At 36.3% G+C, this 22,818-nt stretch overlaps 1 protein-coding gene across 1 annotated transcript; it reads right to left on the reverse strand.

The window, feature by feature from the left end:
- Positions 1-974: 974 nt before the first annotated feature.
- Positions 975-21,312, reverse strand: nisch (nischarin). The gene is made up of 21 exons (XM_084416992.1): positions 21,112-21,312; positions 20,492-20,575; positions 20,198-20,380; positions 18,731-18,779; positions 18,158-18,321; positions 16,456-16,551; positions 16,268-16,363; positions 14,273-14,425; positions 14,112-14,180; positions 13,843-14,028; positions 13,620-13,748; positions 13,375-13,488; positions 11,402-11,513; positions 10,126-10,238; positions 9,998-10,050; positions 7,226-8,542; positions 5,103-5,289; positions 4,339-4,489; positions 3,232-3,360; positions 2,624-2,785; positions 975-2,529 (listed from the first exon to the last, which is right to left on the reverse strand). Exons 1-21 carry the CDS (start codon positions 21,190-21,192, stop codon positions 1,901-1,903), a joined length of 4,257 nt encoding a protein of 1,418 aa, XP_084273118.1. The 5' UTR covers positions 21,193-21,312; the 3' UTR covers positions 975-1,900.
- Between the last annotated feature and the right edge of the window lie 1,506 nt (positions 21,313-22,818).

Consider the following 22,818-nt stretch of genomic DNA (forward strand, 5'->3'; position numbering starts at 1 on the left):
GTCCATATCTTTCTGGTATTCATACAGATATAGCCTTAAGATGTGAAAGTTTACAGGCACGTTTACCTAGCATTTTAAAGAATTTATTATTAATTGCTTCTTTTCTTAAATATAAAACCAATTTTTTTTAAAACAGCATTAAATATATCTGAACAAAATTTGGACATATTCCTTCATAGAGTGTAGACTGTAGCTAAAATAAAAACCAGACAAAAATATAAAAATAAAAAACATGCAAAGTTACACACTCTAGGGTAATAATATGTATAATTATATGGGGCTGGGCGATTTGACCAAACTCTTACTGCATGGTATGATACATTTTATTTCATGATAACAATATATATCTCGATATAGCTATTTTTATTATTACACATAATAACAAAGAAGCAACTTACAAACAATAGGACAAATACAATAGAGCAAAGCTTTCAGCTACAGTAGGTTTATTTAACATGTAGTAAGAAATACTACAGAAATTGAATAATCAAGTGTGTAACTAAAGCAGTGCATAGTCTTCACTGTATGAATGAAATATGAACTGATTCTTATTAAAAATACAAGTGATTCAGTCAAGAGCAGTGAGTGGTTTTCTTTTTGTCTTTTGTTGTTTGATTAACATTAATGAGACAGACAGCAGTTTATTATACTGCTTTCCCTTTAAGACCGAATGCACGGATCCAATTTACTGACACGCATCGGCTTTCACCCAGCTCTTTATGCTAATTTAAGACATAACCGAATAGTTTACGTGAATACCCCACAACAGCATTTTTACATTGCTGTGCGTCTATCTGACCATTCAAGTGCAACAAGACGTGAAAGAGGACTGAATTCACGATCACATGCCATCTCAGAGGCGGCTTTCTGTGCGCGCTTCATGTGTGTGTCAGTCAGCGCGAGCACCAACCGCTTTGAGTTCTTTTTCACAGCTTATTGCGCTTAAAAACTCGAATAACTCTAAACATCAAGTACGTCCCACTCTTTATTTTCTCATTCATGCATGTTTCATCACTCAAACTTACGTATGACATGACTTTAAATAGTACTGTGCTATGCGAATATATTTATACATAATATATCAAATACACAATATTAAAAAATATATAAATACAATTTTATACTGTATAAAAAAAGATTATATTAATTATTATTTTTATAAATTCTTCAAAGCCTGAATACATCTCCCCAGATGTTTTTGGAGATTTTTCCAGATTTCCAAACTTTCTGTTCGGTTTTTCTCTTTTTTTTGAGCCATGTTGTCCATTTTAGCATTTCATTTTGTGGATGAAATAAAATATTTGGATATTTAATCAAGAATAAAAAGAAAAGACATTTACATTTACTCACATTTATTAAAAAAAAAATTTAAAAGTGCATGATCAGTCTGAAATCCCATGGTCAATAATCTCATGAAGCTCAAAGAGCCCAGTAAACGTGCTAAGTGGTTTTCCGTTTGAATATCTGTACAAATAAATCTGCAGATTCACCTCAGGAATACTTTCTAAAAAAGGAATAACACTTTAAAATTGCATTTCTGTAAAAAACGAAAGACTATATACATCTTTTCGTTCATTAAGAGCCATCTATTGGAAAATCATTTTGTTGCCATGGAACAACAAATTAACTTGAAAAATCAAAATAACACTGTAGCACAAAACTGTATAACAGACATTTCACATTTTATGATGCATGGCCGATTGTACACAGCAGCAGATAAATATGCCTAAAAAGCAAAGCAAAGTTTGAAGCCTGAGATGATAAATATTACACTCGTGTGGACTCTACAATACAGCTTCCCAGGATGCATTGTGTCAAAACAGTAAAAAAAAAAAAAAGGTTCGTAAAAACAAATGTTCTTCATACTATGTGTAGGTAAATACTGCGCATTTTCCGAGCTTTATCCCGTCAGCTCCACCGGCAGCTCTCGGCTACACAGCGCCTCCCACTGGCGAGCCAGGATCGATATCAACCGTTCTCTGCTGTCCGCCCCTGGTACGAAAATACACCACTGCACCTCGCCCTCGGCTCCTCCGACCCCCTGCGTCCGGTCGCCCTTCACGTCGGCGTCCGCAAAATGGTCCATGGTAAGGTGGCACAAAAGATCCGGCCCGGGAATGTCGTCGAACACCAGCGTGAGGGCTTGCGGGTAAGTCTGGTAGCCCATTAGCACGCGGTCCAGGTCGCGAATCCGACGGGCGTCCGTGAGGCGGTACTTGTCTCTTTGCGGCGGCTCTTTCGCGAATTCGGGTAGCGGGTAACTGATGTGGTCTTCGTCCAGGAGGAAGACGTCCGTGCTGGTGAGTATAAGAGTCTTGGGTTGTAAGACAGTCTGGTTCTGGCTGGTTTGGCCTGGAATGACGTGGACCTGGAACACCAGTACGTACAAAAGGATGTTGAAGGAGTGAGACTGCGCCTGCGGGGTCTTTCTCTCCGCCACGATGAAGGTGAGGTCTCCGATTTCTTCCTCATTTGGGAATACAAACTTCACCTTGCTGGAGTGGACCAGCTCGTAGTTCTCCATTTTACCTGATTTATGAGGGAATAAAATATCATTGGTAAACATTCAGTCAAAAGGATGAGCAATATATAGGATTTATTCTAGACATCCAAGCAGTCAAACCTGTGCTCTTGTTTCCAAACTGCGAGTAGAAATCCAGCTCAGAAGGTTCAGGAGAGGGAACTTTCTCCAGCAGGGACAAAACCATCATCAGCTGCTGCAGGAAGCGGTGCGTTCCGTAACCGTCACGGGTCAGACAGGAAATGATGTGATCAGCCGAGGGCCCTTTGAAGAAAGAAAGATTAAATTCTTTAAACTTACTTAACTGTTTTTACTGTTTCATCGCACAGTTAGAGGAGATGCCAAATATATCAAATAAATAGTGTTGCTTGCAAAACTGTTGTACACACATTTTTAATTGTAACACACACATAATGGCACTTGCACCTGTCTGCCGTATAAACAAACGGCAAAGAATACATAGAATGTGAACTTCTTGCCAAAGGCATTTCCCTAGAGATAAACAACAATGTGAAATGCTATATTAGCAGTTCCTTGTTGCACAAATGAACCAAATGGAATGAAAACACAGCATGCACTTATATTTATTGGTACATCTTTTGATTAAGCTGATTATTACAATTGGTGTCGGCTTGATAAATATGTCATCTAATCACGTGCATTTGGACAGAAAATTGCACGAGTAGTGATCTCGGTCAGAACAAACTCACCGACGACTCGGAAGTACTGATCAAACAAGCCCACGTTGACGCTCTGCAGGTCCTTCAGTTTGAGGGTGAAGCAGAAGGAGATGAGGAAATCTGTGTCCTTATGCTCGGATGGTTGCCAGGTCCACATCACTGCAAAATCAATGTAATGAATCAATTTTAATGTTCTAGACTGATTACTAGAACAGAATACAAAAACATGTGTTAAGAACCGAATTGAATAGTGTGTGAAAATAAAATACAACAGAACAGAATGCTTACATAAGATAGAATACATCTGTGAAAAGATAATACAATATAATAAAAAATAAAATCAGAAGAATAACTGAATAGAATCAAATATCACAGAATATCTCAAGAATGGAACACATTAGAATTAAATAGCAGAGAATATATCTGAAGAACAGAATACAACAGAACTAAATAGAATATAATAACAGAATACATCTGAAGAACAGAATACAATAGAACTAATTAGAATAAAATAGCACAGAATATCTAGAGGTCAGAATGAAATAGAACTGAATAGAATAATATAGCCGAGAATATACCTAAAAAACAGAATACAACACAGCTGAATAGAATAGAATATCTGATGAACAGAATACAATTGAACTGAATAGAATAAAATAGCCAGTAATATACCCTGAAAAACAGAATACAACAGAACTGAATAGAATAAAATAACAGAATATCTGAAGAACAGGACACAATAGAACTGAATAGAATAAAATAGCCAATAATATAACCTGAAGAACAGAATAGAATAAAATAACAGAATATCTGAAGAACAGAAAAAAATAGAACTGAACAGAATAGCACAGAAAAAAAATCATTACATTAAAACAATATATCAGAACAACTATATCTGAAAACAGATGGAATAAAAAGAACGAAGTAGCACAAAACAGAATGAAATGCATTTGCATAACAGAAAAAAATGAATTAAACTGAATAAAACTGTAAAGAAAAGAACAATAGAACTGAATAAATCAGAAGAACAGAATATAATCAAACTGAATTTATCAGATGAACAATAGAACTGAATATACTTGAAGATCAGATTATAATAGAATTGTCATTGTAAATGTAAAGTAAGTTTTTGCTCACTTGATTGGTTGGTGAGCGAGGACGCCGTGTCGTCCAGGATGAAGTAGATGGCTTTGGTGGACAGCAGGACACAGGCTGTTGTCTCCACATCAGGAGATCTGTAGAAGAGCACCGACGTCCACAAGATGTGTTTCAGCTCCTCATTCTCCACCTGCATGCCATCAGCAAGATAAACACCTCTTTGTCTCATAATACAGCAGTTTATTTAGTGGCGTTTGCTTAGACAAGCATTACTGCTCAAACTTATGGTCTGGGTTTTGTTTCTTCCATTCAGTTTCTGCAAACGAACATGAATGATACCTTGAACCATGCTAGGTTTCATTTGATTTTGAAGAAACACCTCAAATTAAGTGTAGGGCATAAATAATTCTAGCGAGGGTAGCTAATCATGTCGCAAAGTTCAAATGTTAGGCGTGTTTGTTTACGGTTTAAATTCAGTCTAGAATATCCTGTACAAACAGTGCACTGATTACATAGGACATTTGAGAATGAGTGGAAAATAGTTCAGATAGTCGCCTTTTGAAAACAAGGGCAGCTGGCCAAATGTAACAGAGTCAAAGTAAATAAACAAATTCACGGGAGCCAAGAGCGCACACAGGAAGAGAGGGGTTGACAGAGTACAAAATGAGGAATATACAGTGTGAGGACGACAATAAACCCAAGGGATTGTGAAGGAAACTTCCATAGTGAAAATTCTACGACATAACCATCCAGGAAATTTCCTCATATTAGATCTGAATGTGTGAAATGTGTGAACGACTTGCCTCAGCAATATTGTCGTGGAAGAAGTGAACAAGCTGGTCCCCCTTGAGAGATGAGATGAGGAGTAATGAAGAGGAGAGTGAGAGGTGCGAGGGACATAGGTTGTCCTCCATCAGCTGCTGAATGAGAGATTTGGCTGGATATAGCAGAGACAGGGTCAGATGGGGCACTGGAACTTCCTGAGGGACGCTGTGAAAAAAGCAGTACAGTATATCTACTGTGAAAACAGCTAAGAAGAACCATTAAAGTTTTACTAATTAACAAATGCTGCCTTAGGAAAAGTGAGTAGTCATTTAGCAGATGTGTTTTATCACCTCTTCTGCATTTCTGTTATCCATTAAAAAGCATTTCATCTGTAAAATTAGGATTATGGATATGATTGAGCTGGGATTACTTTTCTAGTCCAAAGAACATCTGGTTTAGAATTACATAATTCTTTGTGAAAAAATTATGTTACTTGCACTTTTGGCATCCTTGCAATTTAGGCTTGGTCATGACATTGGCTAAGTTGGTTAGAAAACAAGTTTATCACACTAACCTCATGCTGACCGCTATGGCTATGATTTCAAAACATTATTAATAATGCTATTTCTCAACCCATTTAACCTGTAAAGTTAGGATTAGGGTTAAGGTTAGAGTTATTGTCCTTTCTTTTCTAGAAACTTATTTTTTAAGAGTTACCAACATAAATCTTATACTAACAGCTATGGATATAATACACAAATAAACAAGTGAGCAATCGCAAATAAATACAACTGAACAAAGATACAATTTAAATAAACAGTGTTTTAAGATTTTCAAAAAGAAGTGGAAGAGAACTCAGTTCGGTATCGCCCACTATTTAGTATGAGAGGCGGGGTTTTTTGTGCTCGTTTTGGATCACAGAAAAGAGTGCACAAGTCTTCTTGCGCTTTAATGTTTTAAAGTCATATTAAATGCACACAAAGGAATCGATAAGAGGAATCGCATTTTTAATTTTATAGCAAGTATCTGATTCCTGTAGCCTGACAAGCCAGACCGACATCAAGATGTCGGGTCTGGGAACACACCATTGGCATGGCTCAATCCGAGGGGCAGGATAAATGATTGTCTTTCAAATTCCCTCTGCACGCAATAGGATAGCGCTGCAACCAACCAGAGCGTTTTCTCACCAGCGGAGCTAGTTGATGGATTAAACTTTTGCCGTATCCGGTCGGTAAAACTCCGAACACATCTTCCTTTTTTAAGAATGACATCAGTGCCGTTCTTTGTTCTTTTCTCAAAGAAAAGCTTAACTCCAAGTCTTACAGAGTCGCGGCCAAAGCGATTCGAAAGAGGAATCGCATTTTTAATTTTATAGCAAGTATCTGATTCCTGTAGCCTGACAAGCCAGACCAACATCAAGATGTCGGGTCTGGGAACACACCATTGGCATGGCTCAATCCGAGGGGCAGGATAAATGATTTTCTTTCAAATTCCCTCTGCACGCAATAGGGTAGCGCTGCAACCAACCAGAGCGTTTTCTCACCAGCGGAGCTAGTTGATGGATTAAACTTTTGCCGTATCCGGTCGGTAAAACTCCGAACACATCTTCCTTTTTTAAGAATGACATCAGTGCCGTTCTTTGTTCTTTTCTCAAAGAAAAGTTTAACTCCAAGTCTTACAGAGTCGCGGCCAAAGCGATTCGAAAGACCGCTGTTCGCCAGCAGCAGCAGCTCTTCGAAGCAGGGAATTCACAAGGAACCGTCGCAACTCTGCCGTCATTATGTTAAGCCCACCGAATCTATACACGATGTGATTGGCCTGACTAGAGTTTGTTTTTTCCAGCTCGCAAGCCAACAGAGAGTTGCTAGACGACCTTGGCTGCAAATTACATTTGCTGCAGCGAGGGTGCGTCAAAATTTGTAGGCTATGATTCCTGATCTTAAGTAACCGATTCCAGAATTGGAATCGATTATTGATTCCCAACCCTACTAATATTCTTGCTGAAAGCGTCTTGCCAAAAGGCACAAATGTTGAAAACCTTTGCAGAGTTTAGGCCTACACCCTTTCAGTTACATTCCAGGCTACAGCTTAGGTCTGGGGCTAAAATGACATCCATGCTAACATAGCTTTAGAAATACTAGTAACAAATGAGCTCCTTTACCTGCTGGTAGGTATTCTTTTGGTGGTTGTAGCAGGAGCAGGATAACTGTGCACTCTCAAGTGTCCTTTCTTGCTGCGCTGCAGAGCGATGGTCTTAATTTCCCGCAGATTGGATCGAAGCTGCATGAACTCTCTCAGGAAGGTGAACTTGTCTCGTGGGAGGGCAAAAACAATAGTCAGATGCTCGTGACCCGCCATCAGTTCTACAACATGGTTATCATAGAAACGGCGAGAGTTTGAGACGGCCCTACACGAACAACAGCTCTGCTTTGGGTCAAGTAACGTGAACGAGAGCGGGATTCGGGTTACTTTGGAGCAGCTCCGCATCACACTCGCTTCCGAAGAGTCCCGGGACGACAGAGCGACAAAGTCTACCTTGAGAATGCAGAGGTGCCGAGAAGTAAGGAAGAGGATCATAGGATTGGAGGTTTGGTCCTGATCACTTTCAAACAGGCTGATTTGGGATAAAAAGTCTGAGGGTACTGAGTTCTTTGGAAATTGTGGGTTGTTTGTGACATTTTTGTCGGAGGTAGATGGGTCTAGATTAAGGAAATGGATCAAGTGTCCACCTTTTACGCTGTCATCGCTTTCCTCAAATTCCCAAGAGTTCAGAAACTGTCGGATGAACACCTGAGAGTTAGAGGAGTTCAAAATTTGCTCTTCAGTTTGGTCCACATGAGGACTAACGCAAGAATGCATCTCCTTCAGACTTTGGGCATCTGAGAAAAAGAACCATCTCGTATTGCTTGACTTCACCTTCAAAGAGACACAAACCTCTGGAATATCAAACTGAAAGGTCTCAATGTTGGTGTACGGCACAACCAAGTCTATCTCAAGGTTCTCCGCTAGTTCTTCCAAGTTACTCGCAGGTTCTTCTGACCGTGTGTGTAAAACCACAAGCGAGCTGTCCATTGCCACCAAACAACATGGGCACCGACTCAAACCTTCTCCAACACTGATGTAAAGAGACCAAGCCACCATTTTTACATGATCATTTGCAGATTCTCGGTTCACATCATCTGATCCCTTTTCCTGAACAGTAGATGAGGAGGAACAACCCATGATCTTGTTGGTATCATCTAGAGTCATCTCAAAGTACCCATCCCCAGAGTGAGGGCTGCCTTGGTCCGTGCCCTCCAGAGAAGTAGTTTTGCAAGGAATCGGGGTTGATTCTATTCTATTAGCCTGGCTGATGTGAGCAGAAAGTTGCTTGGTAAACTCCTGGTTGGTGGTAGTGTAGGACAGTAAAGTAGGAGGCACAAAGAGATTCAAAAGACTTGTGGTCCAAGGTTTCCACTCCTCTTCACAACAACAGGGGCTAAAGAGAAATTAAACAACTTGTTTTAGTTTTGGTTTAGTTTGGTTTTGAAATCTTCAATGTTCAACCATAAACACTCAACCTTCAAGGATTTCAAAGCAGATCCTGGAACAACATTGCAATCAACCAATCAAATTTGAGGGACAAGTTTACAGTTCAAGTCAAGTTTAGGCTTACAACCAGGGTTAGGTGCTTCTACATCAGTGTTATTCACCTATCATTTCCCTCTGATTTTAGGGATAACTTATGGGTAGGGTTAGATTTAGGGGTAGGAATATGGTTAGGACAAAATTTTCTGACTGGAATGTTGTTCCAGGATCAACAAAATATGACCCAGGAATGCGTCTAACTCTGCAAAATCTGGACCATGTAACAACCTGTACTTTACTTTTCGGGACTTCCATACATGCAGACATATCAGGTAACACTTTTACTCCTACACTCAATCAAAAGTAATAAGCCCAGAAACATACTCTAAGCAAGTGCACAAACAAAACATAAAAGTTTGGTAAAAGCATCGCCACCACTCAGTCTTTGTTTTACATAACACGTAACCATGTAACAGACCTTAAGAAGTCTATCAAGGGATAAAGTTACGTTAATGTTGATCTGCAATGACAAAAGCTGACCTAAGCTGTGTCCCAATTCAAAGGCTGCATGCTTCGAAGGACTCAGACTTCAAAGGCCAAGAAGGTCGGACTGAGCTTTGTTAAATGGGACAGTCTAGCCTACGGAGGACTGTTGTTGGCGTCTAGCAACTGTGACAGCTGTCGTTGATGAGTGACTAACGTTTGTACTAGACTTTTTTGAAAGTTATATTAAACTGTCTGAAAACAAAACAGGGCTAAAAAACTGTCTAAATATTTTCACCACGGTCCATTTATTTTTATAATAGAGTATAAACTATACATAATCGTATCTTAGTAAGATAAGTCAACATATGACCCGCTTTAAAGGTTTTAGATTTAGGTTATTCGATATTTGAGTAAGTTGAAACCCAATACACACGTTTAAAAGTGTAATTCGACAATTTCTCTAATAAAAAAAAATCCTGCTGTCACCGGCTCGTAATGAATTCTGGGGTAGGCAAGGCCATGAAGGATCCATCTGATATTATCCTTAATTTCACGGGAAACAAAGGACGCATTTGAAGGAGCCCTCGAATTGGGACAGCCTTTGGCGTGCCGTGGTGATGCAATCAGCCTTTGAATGCAGCCTTTGAAGGATGCAGCCTCTGAATTGGGACGCAGCACCAAAAGGAAAAAAAATGGACAGTAGCCTTTTGATATAGCGCCCCTTGTGGCAACAATGAGAATGCAACAACTACTTGCGTTTCATAATGAATTGCACTCTGAAACATTTTGGGATGCAATTAAGCTTGAAATCTAGCTTTGTGTTTGCGTAGAGTATGTTTCGGGCATAGCAGAAACAAAACAGAAGTTTATAAGAACTGACCTGCTCTCAAAGGTGACCTCCGAAGAAAAACTGGAATCAACTTGAGTTTTCACCTGCAAAAAAGGATTTGTTTTTGCTGGCAGCACAAAATTAATTAATTAATTCATTGAGCTATAACACAAACCCACCTGCGGGATGACCTCACAGGCTGAGCTGTAAACATCATAGCATCTCTGGGTAAGTGTAGAATCCACAGGAGTTAATATCTCTTTGGTAATAAAAGCTTTTTCTACAGTTATATCTGAAAGGGAGATGGAAAGCATAAAGTTATTCTTGTCACTTAAGTTTTATTCACACAGCAAACAAATTCGATGTGGTGATGATGAAAATGGACAGTGATGATTTGATTTGTTTGTTCAGTCAATATATGGTGTATCATCATTGGTTGATACGGTAATGATGCAAGTGTCATCAAATAAAATATTAAGTAAAAAAAAATTATCACACACAAAAAAAGACTACAGTAGTCTTAGTAGTCAGTAGAGTACTGTAGTCTTATTCTAGACTACAATTTTATTCCATTACACACACACACACACGTTTAAATCATATTTTAAAGGAGTGCATAACACTGAATATTTAGAAGTCGTCGGCAGAAATGGAAAGTATCAAAATCACCCGAGGCTGTTGCTTAGTAACTAACACCCCAGAGACAAATATGGAGATCATATGCTTTATCAATCAGGCCCAATCGGTATTAGAGCAACAACTGCAAATTAACCACCACAAAAATCAACGTTTAGGCTAGTTTGACACTGCAAAGCAAAGAAAATGTATTTAAAGCAAATTTATGAGACAAATCTGGGAGGAATGCTGATGAAATTAGATAATTTTTTTCTGCATTGCAGAAATTGGCACACCAAATCTCCAAAACATAATTATGACCGGCAGAGCTGTAGGCAAGTCAGTATGCAGGAGTAACTGAACATAAATGTAAATGAAATAAGATTTAGATCACTTGTGCAAAGAAAACTGGGCAAAGAAAAAAAATTTTGTTTCAGATTGATCATTTGCAATCATTACGTAATGAAGAAACCATGTAAATGCAGATTAATAACAAACAGCTGAAATATTAAAAAGTATAATAATGTTGTAGGAAATTTGTGATGCCAAAACAGAGAAATAATGTCTCATGATGTTCAACGTCAGTTTTACATAATGTCATGCAATCAGAGGGACGTTTTTTAGTTTTAAAGGTGAAGTGTGTAATTTTTTAATGTCAATACTATCTCCTCTCACATCTTTATACGCATTTAAAACAAGTTTGGGCCGGGACTACTTGTTAATCTGACCAATGACAGATGGGAGTGTTTGAGAATTTAGTTTGAAATGACACACTTCACTTTTAACTCTATGTTTGTGTTTCCCCCCCTCGTCCCAGCAGCGTGATACATACATGATTACCTTGACTGGAGCAGGTGGAACGGGACAGAGAGGGGGAGGAAGAGGAGGGTGGCGCGAGAGAGGACGAGGAGGACTGCGGCCCGCCGGCGGCCTGCCCCGGGACGTCACTCACCTGACAACAATAACATTAGGCTTCTCTTTAGCGAAAAGCACAACCAAGACCAATGGAGGTTAATGTAAAGGGTGCAAGCAATCAACGTCCAAACCAGAACGACAAGCGATTTATCGCATTCATGTTAATCAGAGTTTTTGAGTAGCTCCACCCACACAGAAATCTCACTGGTCCAAATCCTGCTCCATATCAAACACCAAATATCTTCTGATCACGAAACATGAAGGCCTCAGAATAATACTGAGTTCATGTTATTTCGGAAATACCGTAATTTTTTCCGGATTAATTTGATAAAAGCTCTTGATTTTTTGTGACGACATAAAAACAACCAAAACTGCAGCTTTTCAACAGAAAAAGACAGTCAGAGGGGACACATTTTATATGCTATTTTATTATAGACAAATTTCCATGATGTACTTTCTAAGTTCTTAAATTTAAAGAAAACAAATTCAACATTTAAATTGTTTAAAACAATATTTAAATTATTGCAATTATTAAAAATTATATTTAAATTGTTTAAATTAAATTATTTTAAACAAATAAAATAAATCCTGAGACACAGAACTGCCAATTCTTTACAAACTGAACAGCTCTAATGTAATTTTAATGTCATTAAAATTACGGTAATTCCGAGACATGAGCGCAACATAATATTACAATAGCATATGCAAAAGTAGATGCATTGACAACAACCACATTTATTTCATGTCTTAGCAGGACTGCAGTCAAGTCTAGTGGAGATGATATCCAGTCACTATCAGAGTCTGGCCAGGCGGAGGCGCCACAACTCGTGTCTTTCTCTTCACTGGGTAATTTGTGTTATGCAATAGATGATGACACAAAAATGCATCAATGCGAGCATATAAAGCCAGACACTGAATCATCTTTTTCTTGAATTCTCATGAATGGATATCAAGGTTTAGCCCGATTCACACCTAAAAAGATTATTTGAGAATAATAATGTGTCACACTCAGTTGAAAGAAAGCCATCAGCACACGCCTTAAAAACAGTAATTACATCAGAAAACCCTTAATCTGGCAGATGAAACAGTGGTTTGCATGAGAGCCTATTACATAACCGTTTTATTTAGGAAAGCTTTTAGTTTCCCTTTTTAACCATCTTTCAATGTTTTTTTTAAATGTTCCTACTGAACAACATCAAAACCATCTATTAATAATAAAGGCCAATAGTAATAATAATAATTGTATAATTATAGTGAGGATAATAACAATAACATAATTTATTATTATTATTATTAAAAAGTACTAAAAAAGGAATTGTCCTACTAAACAAAACTAAAGCAAAACAGTCTAATAATAAATATCAAAATAATAAGGTAAATAGTAATAAATTTAAAAAAAAAGATTTTTTATTATTATTATTATGAAAAAAGTACAAAAAGGAATATTACTACTAAAAATCAAAACAGTCTAAATGTTAAAATAATAATAAATAATAATGTAATATAATAAAATTAACAATAAATAATTATTATCATCATGAAATAGTATTAAAATTAATTTTAAACAAAAGCAAAACAGTCTAATAATAAATGTGAGAATAATATTAATGTTAAATAATAATGTATAAGACATGAAAACAGTCTAATAATAGATGTTAATAATAATAATAATAATAATAATGTTAAATAAATATAAATATAATAATAAAAATAATAATAATAATTAATAATAATAATAATTATTATTATTATTATGATCATGAAATAGTGCTTTTCCTACTAAAAAGCAAAACATTTAAATAATAATTAACATTAAATGTAAATAATAATAATAATAATAATGTTGATAATAATAATCTGTTTAATTTATATTAGCATACAAAACAAGTATAAAATACCTTTTTGTCATTGTTTGCCATTCGGTCTTTGGCCACTTTGGCTTTCTGAATGGCTTTCAGCACCTCCACGGTGTCGAGCTCTTTCTCTGTGGTGGTCGTACTGTCCAAACACACCTGCGTGACAAACGTGAATTACATTTCTCTATCCTTTAAAAACAAATTCAGAAAAATGTCCTGAAAACCACCACATTAATGTAATATGGCACTCTTCCTTCAAAGCGTAACAATGATGAGGAGCTCCATACCTCAGAGGCCCTGTCGCAGAACTGGGCCAGAACTTTAGTCCTGTAATCTGGGAAGATGCACATGGGGTTTTCAGCCAGAGTCAGTTTCTCCAGACAGGGAAGAGTGCTGATGTGTTTAATTTCATCCAGCTACGCAAAACAGAAGAAAGAGAGAATTATATAGAGCAAATAATTGAGTCAACAAAATTAAATTTCGCAACAGTCGGTGCAAATAATAAACTACCTGTGCTAATTTGTTCCTGCTTAAGTCCAAGTTAACCAAGGAGTAAAGTTTACTGAGACCGGAGAGCGTCTCCAGCTGATTCCCAGCCAGATTCAAAGTCTTGACATTCCCGAGTTTAGTGTGAATGCACTCCAGGACGGTGAGTTTGTTGAAGGACAGATCCAGGTGAACCAGGTTGTACAAATGCTGCATTGAAAAATTTCTAAATAAATACATTGGCTCATTTAAACCATCTTTGCATATTAAGACATTATTTTGAGACAACACACCTGGAGGTTTTCCACGAGAGACAACTCATTATGGCTGAGGTCAAGAAATTCCACTTCAGGAATCAGTTTCTACAACAACAATAAAGACCAGGAAAAGCACAACTTTTAAAATCAACAAGGAAATAACTGGTATTTATTTCCTATAAGGTAAGCCAGCTCACCACAGACTCATCGATGCAGCGTATGAAGTTTCGGCTCATGTCCAGAGTGGTGAGCATCTTCCACGTGGGAATGATCGCCGTCACGGGACAGTCCGTATCCACACCCTCAGGTTCCCACTGCGCAAATTCAGACGCTTCAGGAACTAAGATTTCCTGTCGGAGGAGGAGCGTACATTGTCATTCGCACAACTTTCAGTTTTTTAAGGCAAAAACTAAAAACGTTGCAACCTTTAAACGTAGGGGTGGGCGATATGACCAAATAATTTTTTTCATGATAGGAGACATTTTATTTGATGATAACGATATATATATCACAATATTTTATCTCATTTCTGTTAATTAAAAATATTCAGTTATTAAAAATAAGAAAAAAAGAAGCAAATTAAAAACAATAGGACAAATACAATATAACAAAAAAAAAAGGTACAATAGGTTTGTTTAACATGTAGTTAGAATTAGTACATAAATGTAATAAACAAATGTAAAAAAAAAATGTCTTTACTGTATGAATTAAATAGAAATTTTATTCTAATTAAAGCTAAAAAAAAAAAAGTTATCAAGAGCAGTAACTTTTTTCTTTCTTTTGTTTGATTGACATAAATGACACAGAGCAGCAGGTATAGTATATTAGGCTGCTGTCACTTTAAGACCAAACGCACGGATCCATTATACTGATACACATCCAGTTTACACCCAACAGTTTACTTTCACTTGAGACTTAAAGGGATAGTTCACCCAAAAATAAAAACATTAGTCCATGATTTACTCACCCATCCAAGGTGTATAAGACATTCTTCTTTCGGACGAATACAATCAGAGTTATGTTAAAAAATGGCCTCTTCCAAGCTTTATACTAGAGTGAGTGGATATATTTCATCCAACTGTGATACAAGTGCTTGAAACGGCTCTGCGGGGGTTAATAAAGGTCTTCTGAAGGGAAGTGATGCGTTCGAGTTCGTGTATACACCTAGGATGGCTTCAGGGTGAGTAAATCATAGGCTAATTTAAATTTAAATTAAATTTAGCCTATTATCAGGTAGCCTATTATCAGGCGGCATGCGCTGCGTCATATCATTACGCCTGCTTCACCCATGGTACGGCAGCAAAGTTTCTTGATTATTACGCAGGAATGAGAGTATAGTTCCTAGCCATATCAGCTTAGAAAATCGCAACTTTACATTTTCCGTCGGTCTTAGTACACGATGTAACTACAGAAGAGTCAAGTTTTAAATAGGAAAAATATCGAAACTCTTTGTTCATTTTTTTGAGAGAGATGCTAATGGTCTTGTCCGGTTCAATTCATTATGCTAAGCTATGCTAAAAGTGGGACCCCCAGACCCGGAGATCGGCTGAATGGATTCGAAAACGGTAAAACTCAACTGTTTAACTCTGGGGGAGTTGTAAAATGAGCCTATTTCCAAAAAAAGTGGAGTATCCCTTTAACGCCTGTGTTTGCATGAATACTCCACACGATGGTCATTTTGACATAATTGCGTGTGTATTCGACCAATCAAGTGCAGTATGATGTGAAAAAGAACTGAATTACTGGTCGCATGCTGAGAGACGGGGGTTTCTGTGCATCAAGTTCTTTTTCACCGCTTATTGTGCTATATAACACTTTTTAACATCGAGCACGTCCCAAGTTCACAATCGCCTTTTGAGAGAGGCAGCTTTCTGTACGCGCACTGCACAAAGTTCCTTTTCAGGAACTCTTTTTAACATCAAGCACGACCTGCTTTTTATATTCTCATTCATGCTTTTCATCGCTCTGAAGTTCCAGTAGTGCTATGTATTTGCATACCGCGATATACACAATATAGCAAAATCTCTAACGATAGCCATTTTATACCATGGAAGTGATATCACCATACCGCCCAGCCCTATTTTATCGGACCCTAAAACCATCCATTTTTGTTATTAGAGAAGCTCTACTGCATTTTGAGATTCAAAAACCTAAGTTATAATCTAACACAACGACAGAAGCATCTAAAGTACCGTCATACTGCCGGCTGAGAGGTGTATGCTGAGCGTGGCCAGCGTGGGCTTGAGGGAAGGCAGACCTTTTAACTGTCCGGCATCACAATCACTGATCTGAAAATAAAATAGAACAAAAAAAAGTGTTAGAAACATCGTCCATCGCAGACCCTCAATTTAACACAAAACGCAAACGTGAGTGTCTTCACCTCGATCTGGAGCAGCGCTTTAAAGATGGACAGGTCAAACGGAAGGCTCTGCTCCTCGATGTTACTCGTCCCCACCGCTTTTTTCATTCCAGGGACCTGCGTTTGAAGATTTTATGTATAGCTTTTAGTTATTCTAGTAATGTGCAAAAACCAATAAGGCGATTTGATACATTTATACAGTTAGATCATTTAACGTAACATTTCTTTAACTTTACTTGATGCTCAAAATGACATGCCCAAGTGTGCGCACACCTCCTGAAAAGTGAAGCCAAACCCTTTCGATCGCTGGCTGGCTGCAGTACAGGTCATAAGTCTGTTCATTTTCCTCTCCATGTGTTCAAATGGGACACGAGCCAGACTAAAAAAATCCCATTACACTTCAAATAATTTTTGTCTCTCATTTTAGGTAGTTCTTATCACACTGGCATATGTTCAAGTGTTTTTTTTCCCAATAAGTTTGGTTTTAGTTAGTTATTTGATGCTATAAAAATGCAGTGTGGGCGGGACCTTAATACCGCAGGGCTCTGAATGACATAATCGGCAATGGGATATTTTGAGTGGAAGGAAGCAGAGACGGTCTGTTTTTACAGTCTATGGTCATGCATGATTAGGACACGCTGTTAGTGAAGATTCATCACACACGGGAACACGAAGGCCTCAAAATAATATGGAAATCCTGTTATTTCAGAAACACTGTAAAATTAAAAATTTTGTCTTAAAAAAAAGAAAAAAAAGCTCTTTTCCTCACTTTTCCTAATTGAAAGTGATAAAATAACCCAAACTGCAGTGGTGCAACTTCAAGCAGGTCAGAAATGTATATATTATTATTTATATAATTTTATAATTTTAAATAAATATATATATATATATATATATATATATATATATATATATATTATATATATATATATTATATATATAAATACACATATATACACATATATACATATACATACATATATATATATATATATTTATTTATTTATTTATTTAAAATTATAAAATTATATAAATAATAATATATACATTTCTGACCTGCTTGAAGTTGCACCACTGCAGTTTGGGTTATTTTATCAAAAAAATTATTTAAAAAATTAAATGTGTGTGTGTATATGTATATATATATATATATATATATATATATATATATATGTGTGTGTATATATGTGTGTGTGTGTATATATATATATATATATACATATACACACACACATTTAATTTTTTTAATAATAAATAAATGAATAAGTCAACAAAGCACTGAAATGTTATAATGTACTTAAAATACATGTTCATAAAAAGATGGATAATTTTAATATTTAAACCTGTTACAATCAAAGAGTAAAAAAAAATATGGACAATCATTTAAGTATAAGCATAAACACAATAATTATCTGTATTGGAGATTTAATAAAAAATTTAAATAACAATAATAATAAAAGTAGTACACTATATATTATACAAACACGCGCAAGCACACACATATACACATACACACACACACATATATATATATATATATATATATATATATACACACACATATATATATGCATGTATAAAAAGTAATCAGTAATAATAATAATAATAATAATAAATGTGTGTATACTGTATATAAAATTTATATTATAAATTTATCAGCGAATCGATACTGACATATCGGGTACCAAAGTATCATACTTTCAGTAAAGTGACAGACTCAGACCTTGAGGTACTTGAGGCGGCAGGTGAAGTCCAGGATGTGCCCGAGGTCGGCCTTGGCGTCTCCGTTGGCACAGGTGGGCTTGGCGAGTTTCAGCTGCTGCGTGACGGCGTACAGCTGGAGGGGTCTGAGAAAAAACACCTGGCCCGCTGCCAACAACTGCTCACCTGGGAGAAGAGACACAACCACATTTCATTGAGAATACTGGATGATGACAAAACTGATCATATTATGTGTAAATAAATATTTTAAAATGGGATTTGTTGAACATGCAAAAATATTTGAGTCATTTATCAGCTACTATGCGCCACTATAGTCTCTTTTTTTGCATTTCATCATCATCGGTAGAAAATGTGTAATATGATAATAAGGTTTTATTTTTTCCAATTAAAAAGCTTTTTTTTTTCCTATACCAGGTTGCAAGACTATAGATGTCGAATGCAAAAGTCTCATTCGGAGCTTTATTATAAAATTATAGATTTTAAATACTGCCGATTATATCAGTTATCAGTCAATACATTTAATTTTGTACATTTCAAGCATGTAACAACTGGCTATTGAAATACAGTAACAGACCGTTATGAAAGAGCTCTTCAGCCAGGGCAGCAGCGATTCCATTGATTTCCTGAAAATAAGAACGTTTTTGTCAAAACTGGAAATCTAATGTCACATCATTGAGCTTTAATGACCAGCATGTGCTTCTCCAACTCATTTCCTGAAAGATCTCGCCGGAGGAATGCAGAAACCACTTCAATTTCCTCCTTACAGCTTTTTTTTTTCCTTTTTCTAAATATTCGGAGAAAATGCCTTGAAACACTTTTGTGTGCACAAATAAGGGTTATTATAGTTAACTAAAAGAATAAAAAAATAAATACATTACATTAAATAAAATGAACGGTATCTGAAATTTAAATTTAAAAAACCTTTAACTTACTTTATTTCAGCTATTTGCCAAGGCAACATTTTAAATTTTTATTTAGTTTGATATTCTAAATTGATATACTAAAACAACATAATATAAAACTGAAATAAAAATTATATGAAAGGCTAATAAAAATGACAAAACACCACAAGATTACTAAAACTTCAACTAAAATTAAAAGGAAAACAGAAAATATAAAAATAAAACCTATTTTAAAAACATTAATAACTATAATATTATCTGAACTCAACAGTATGGAAGCTTGTTTCCGTCACAGAATCAAATTTTTGCGGGATATAAACTGGTAAATCTGAAAAAAAGTCTGAATTGTGAGATAATTCTGACTTTTTTCTCGCAATTGCGAGTTTGTATGGTGCAATTCTGATTTGTTCAGAACTGCTAGTTTTTATGCAGCAATTATGGCTTTTTTTCTCAGAATTGTTAGCTATAAACACACAATTATAAGAAAAAAAGTCGTAATTGTGAGATAAGCTGCAATTACCCTTTTAATAATCTGTTTATATCTCACAATTCTGAGACAAAAGTCAAAATAATGAGATATAAACTCAGAACTGCAAGATGTTTCAGAACTGCCCGTTTATATCCCGCAATTCTGACTTTGTGAGATATCAACAAAAAAACTAAATTGTGAGATATAAACTTTTTTATTTTTTCATTCAATAAAGGAAAACAAGCTTCCATAGAACGATGCTAAAATAACTCAGGCACAAATCCAACAAAAGTGCCAATCGAGAACAAATGCATTTCTCCTCTGCAAAACAACTCAGTCCGGTCATATGCCTCACCCAGACAAAAGCCGCTCAGAGATCAATATCAATACCACTACTGTCAGCGGGAAAACATCGCTTACGGCCAGATAACAGGCCCTGCTGTTCTGAGAACCATTTATACGGCTGAGATGAGAGAATGAAGAGATTGATCTTTACTGGATGTGAAGGCAACAGAGCAAGAGTTGCATGCAATTGTTTCAGATGGATTACACACAAACTCCAGTTAATATTTAACTGGCATGTGACAGATATGAAGCACAGGAATCTTCTTGTAATCACATTAGCGCAATCTCTCGCTTCTTATCAAACACAAAGCACATAAAAACTTACATATAAGTGAAAATGCAAGAAGTTAGACAGGACTTTGGGAGTTGCCGCAGGGAATCTGCTGAGGAGTGTTTGGAGATAAACTTCCAGCTCCTTTTGTCGCTTCTCAACGAGGCTTTTGGAGTTTTTGCCGATGATCTTCTTGGGTGGCAGCAGATGTTTATCGATCTTCTTCTCCACAGTGAGCTGAGGAGCAACATTTAATCAGTTTTATCAGTCACTCCCTGTGAACTATGAGCACAATGTCAATATCTGAGGTCTGACCTATGGTTTTGGGAACGTGCCTGCGTAACTCACTTTTTCGTGCAAATCGTGAAAGTCGCTGTAACGATGTTTGACAGTCCAACTGTGATCTCCAACATTCACCTCTATAATGTAAACCTGAGGGGGTTTAGAAAACACATTTGTATTTGTTTTACATAAAATGAAATTGTTAATTAATATTGCTCATTAATGCGTTTTAAACACTGCAAACCAATCAACGCCTCTCCAGTTTGTCAAAGATTCATAATAACTCATATTGTATGTTATGCAAATGAGCATGCAAATCCTTAAAGTGGCCTTTGACACTGTATGAACCGCTATTTTTATTAATTATCAACATTCCTATTAACAATTAAACATAGGATTCCACTAAACATTGATCAATTACTCCTTTAATCCTATTATGACATCTTATGCAAATCATCAAATGTTAATTATAAATAACATCCGCTCTTACGCAACACACATATGTTTTCTTAAACGCCTGTTGTATTTTATGCGTAACACAAATCCTATTTTAATCTAATCTAAATATACTTATATCCAACAAAACTAACAATATCAATCATTTTCACTTATTTTATTCGCAAATCGTCATCGTATACATGAATATGCACTGAACAGCCGACCCAAATAAAACCCGTCAGACTGACCGTGTAATTTTCCACCAGCTCGGATCCCACGATGCGGACGCGTTTCTCCGGGCTTTGCTCTGACAGATGCGGCGCGTCCATCTTCACTTCAGCCCGAGTTTGAGCGCGGCGCGATGAAAAATGCAAGCCTAGCTGTCATGTAGCGCCTCCATCTTTGTTGTGGTTTAACCGAAACAAAGCTCCTCCTCGTATTTCTCACAGGCCGCGGCGCTCACACAGAGAGAGAGCTTTATCGCCCCCTATCGCATGAGGCTGTTACTACTAAAATTATGCATTACATCGTCAGCAGAACTCAAATCATTATATAAATATAAATATCAATATGACTCCAGTGATCTTTAAGGTGAATTCAATGAGATTCCCCTATTTACTTTACGATGTACCCACTGACATATAAAGTAATGGGCTAATATTTAATACATATAATGAACAATACATTTATGTTTCTTTGAAGCTTATATTATATCAGAGTAAAGTAATATTATGATAGATATTAATAGCAAACACTGTACATAAAACATACGGTCATGAGTTGTGTTTCAATAACAATCCCAAAAACCCTGCAATTTCATTATGAACCCCTAGGGGTTTCAGAGACAAGGAATAGGTTGTCACCAGTAATACATAAAAAAATACATAAAATCAAAATAATCATAATGAACTCCTATAGTACAAATGGTAAGAACTCAATTCTGTTAATCGAATAATTTGATTGATTCTTTATATTAATGTATATTAATTTATGCTAAAGTATTATTTTTAATAATATAACAATATACAATTTATAATATAATAGTAGCTATTAATAGTTTAGCTACCATTATTTCAAGAAAGAAAACTAACACAATCACTATTGCACAAATTATTTTTTATTAAAAAAACGTATTATGACATAGGCCTATATAAATACATTTTATTTACTTATTAAAGGTATTCAGCTCACATATGGAAATCCAGCAACAAAGAAGGACTGGTAAGGCTAAGTTTACTGAGACCCCAACCTTTTTTGGTTCCCAGAACGTTCTTATTTGTTCTATCTGTCTATCAATCTATTTATCTATTTAAAACAAACTATATTATACTCCTATCTCCGTTTCATTCATCCATCCGGCTGTCTGTCTGTCTTTTCATCCTGAAGTTCACTCACTCACTCGTGTAATCACTGATGCATTGAATGCATTCACTCGTTCATTTATTTATTTATTCATGTCAGGCTGAAGGCAACCATCTTTTTCTCGGTTCGTCTAGCTCGATGTGGCTTTAATACAGAAAATCAGTGCTTTAATCCTCCTCTAACGTTTAAGGAAGTGCCTTTTCCTCCTCTTTGTTTGTTATTCAAAGGTTTGACGAAGCTGGTCGAATGGAAAAAGAAAAGTGTGTGTTAGTATGTGCCGTTAGGTCATAAACTAAGCATTTTAGTGATTGTCCCTACTACAAAATAGTAAGTAATTGTTCAGGCGGTTCACTAATTTTAGATTCTCGATTAAACAATAAATGCCACATCGATGGAAAATCTTAGTCATAGGCTATGGATAAATAAACAGAAAATGTATTCATATGCATACATATAGTGCATTTCTTATCCTAATAAGGAAAACGAGAGTGCGTTTTCGTGAATAGCCTAAAAGAGAACTGAGAAACAAACATAACGACTAAAAAGAGAACTACTCGTTCATACGACAGCCATTAGTTTGTTGTCCTCACATC

Source organism: Rutilus rutilus (assembly GCF_951802725.1).
Source record: "Rutilus rutilus genome assembly, chromosome: 8".
Taxonomy (NCBI): domain Eukaryota; kingdom Metazoa; phylum Chordata; class Actinopteri; order Cypriniformes; family Leuciscidae; genus Rutilus; species Rutilus rutilus.

Bases quoted from the DNA above. Each gene is read 5' to 3' on its own strand.
- nisch (XM_084416992.1), bottom strand. From the start codon at position 21,192: ATGGACGCGCCGCATCTGTCAGAGCAAAGCCCGGAGAAACGCGTCCGC. The intron at 18,780-20,197 runs GTAAGTTTTTAT...TCTTATTTTCAG, and splicing joins TCTTGCATTTTCACTTATAT to GAAATCAATGGAATCGCTGC. The intron at 2,786-3,231 runs GTGAGTTTGTTC...CTTTCTTCAAAG, and splicing joins TCAGTACTTCCGAGTCGTCG to GGCCCTCGGCTGATCACATC.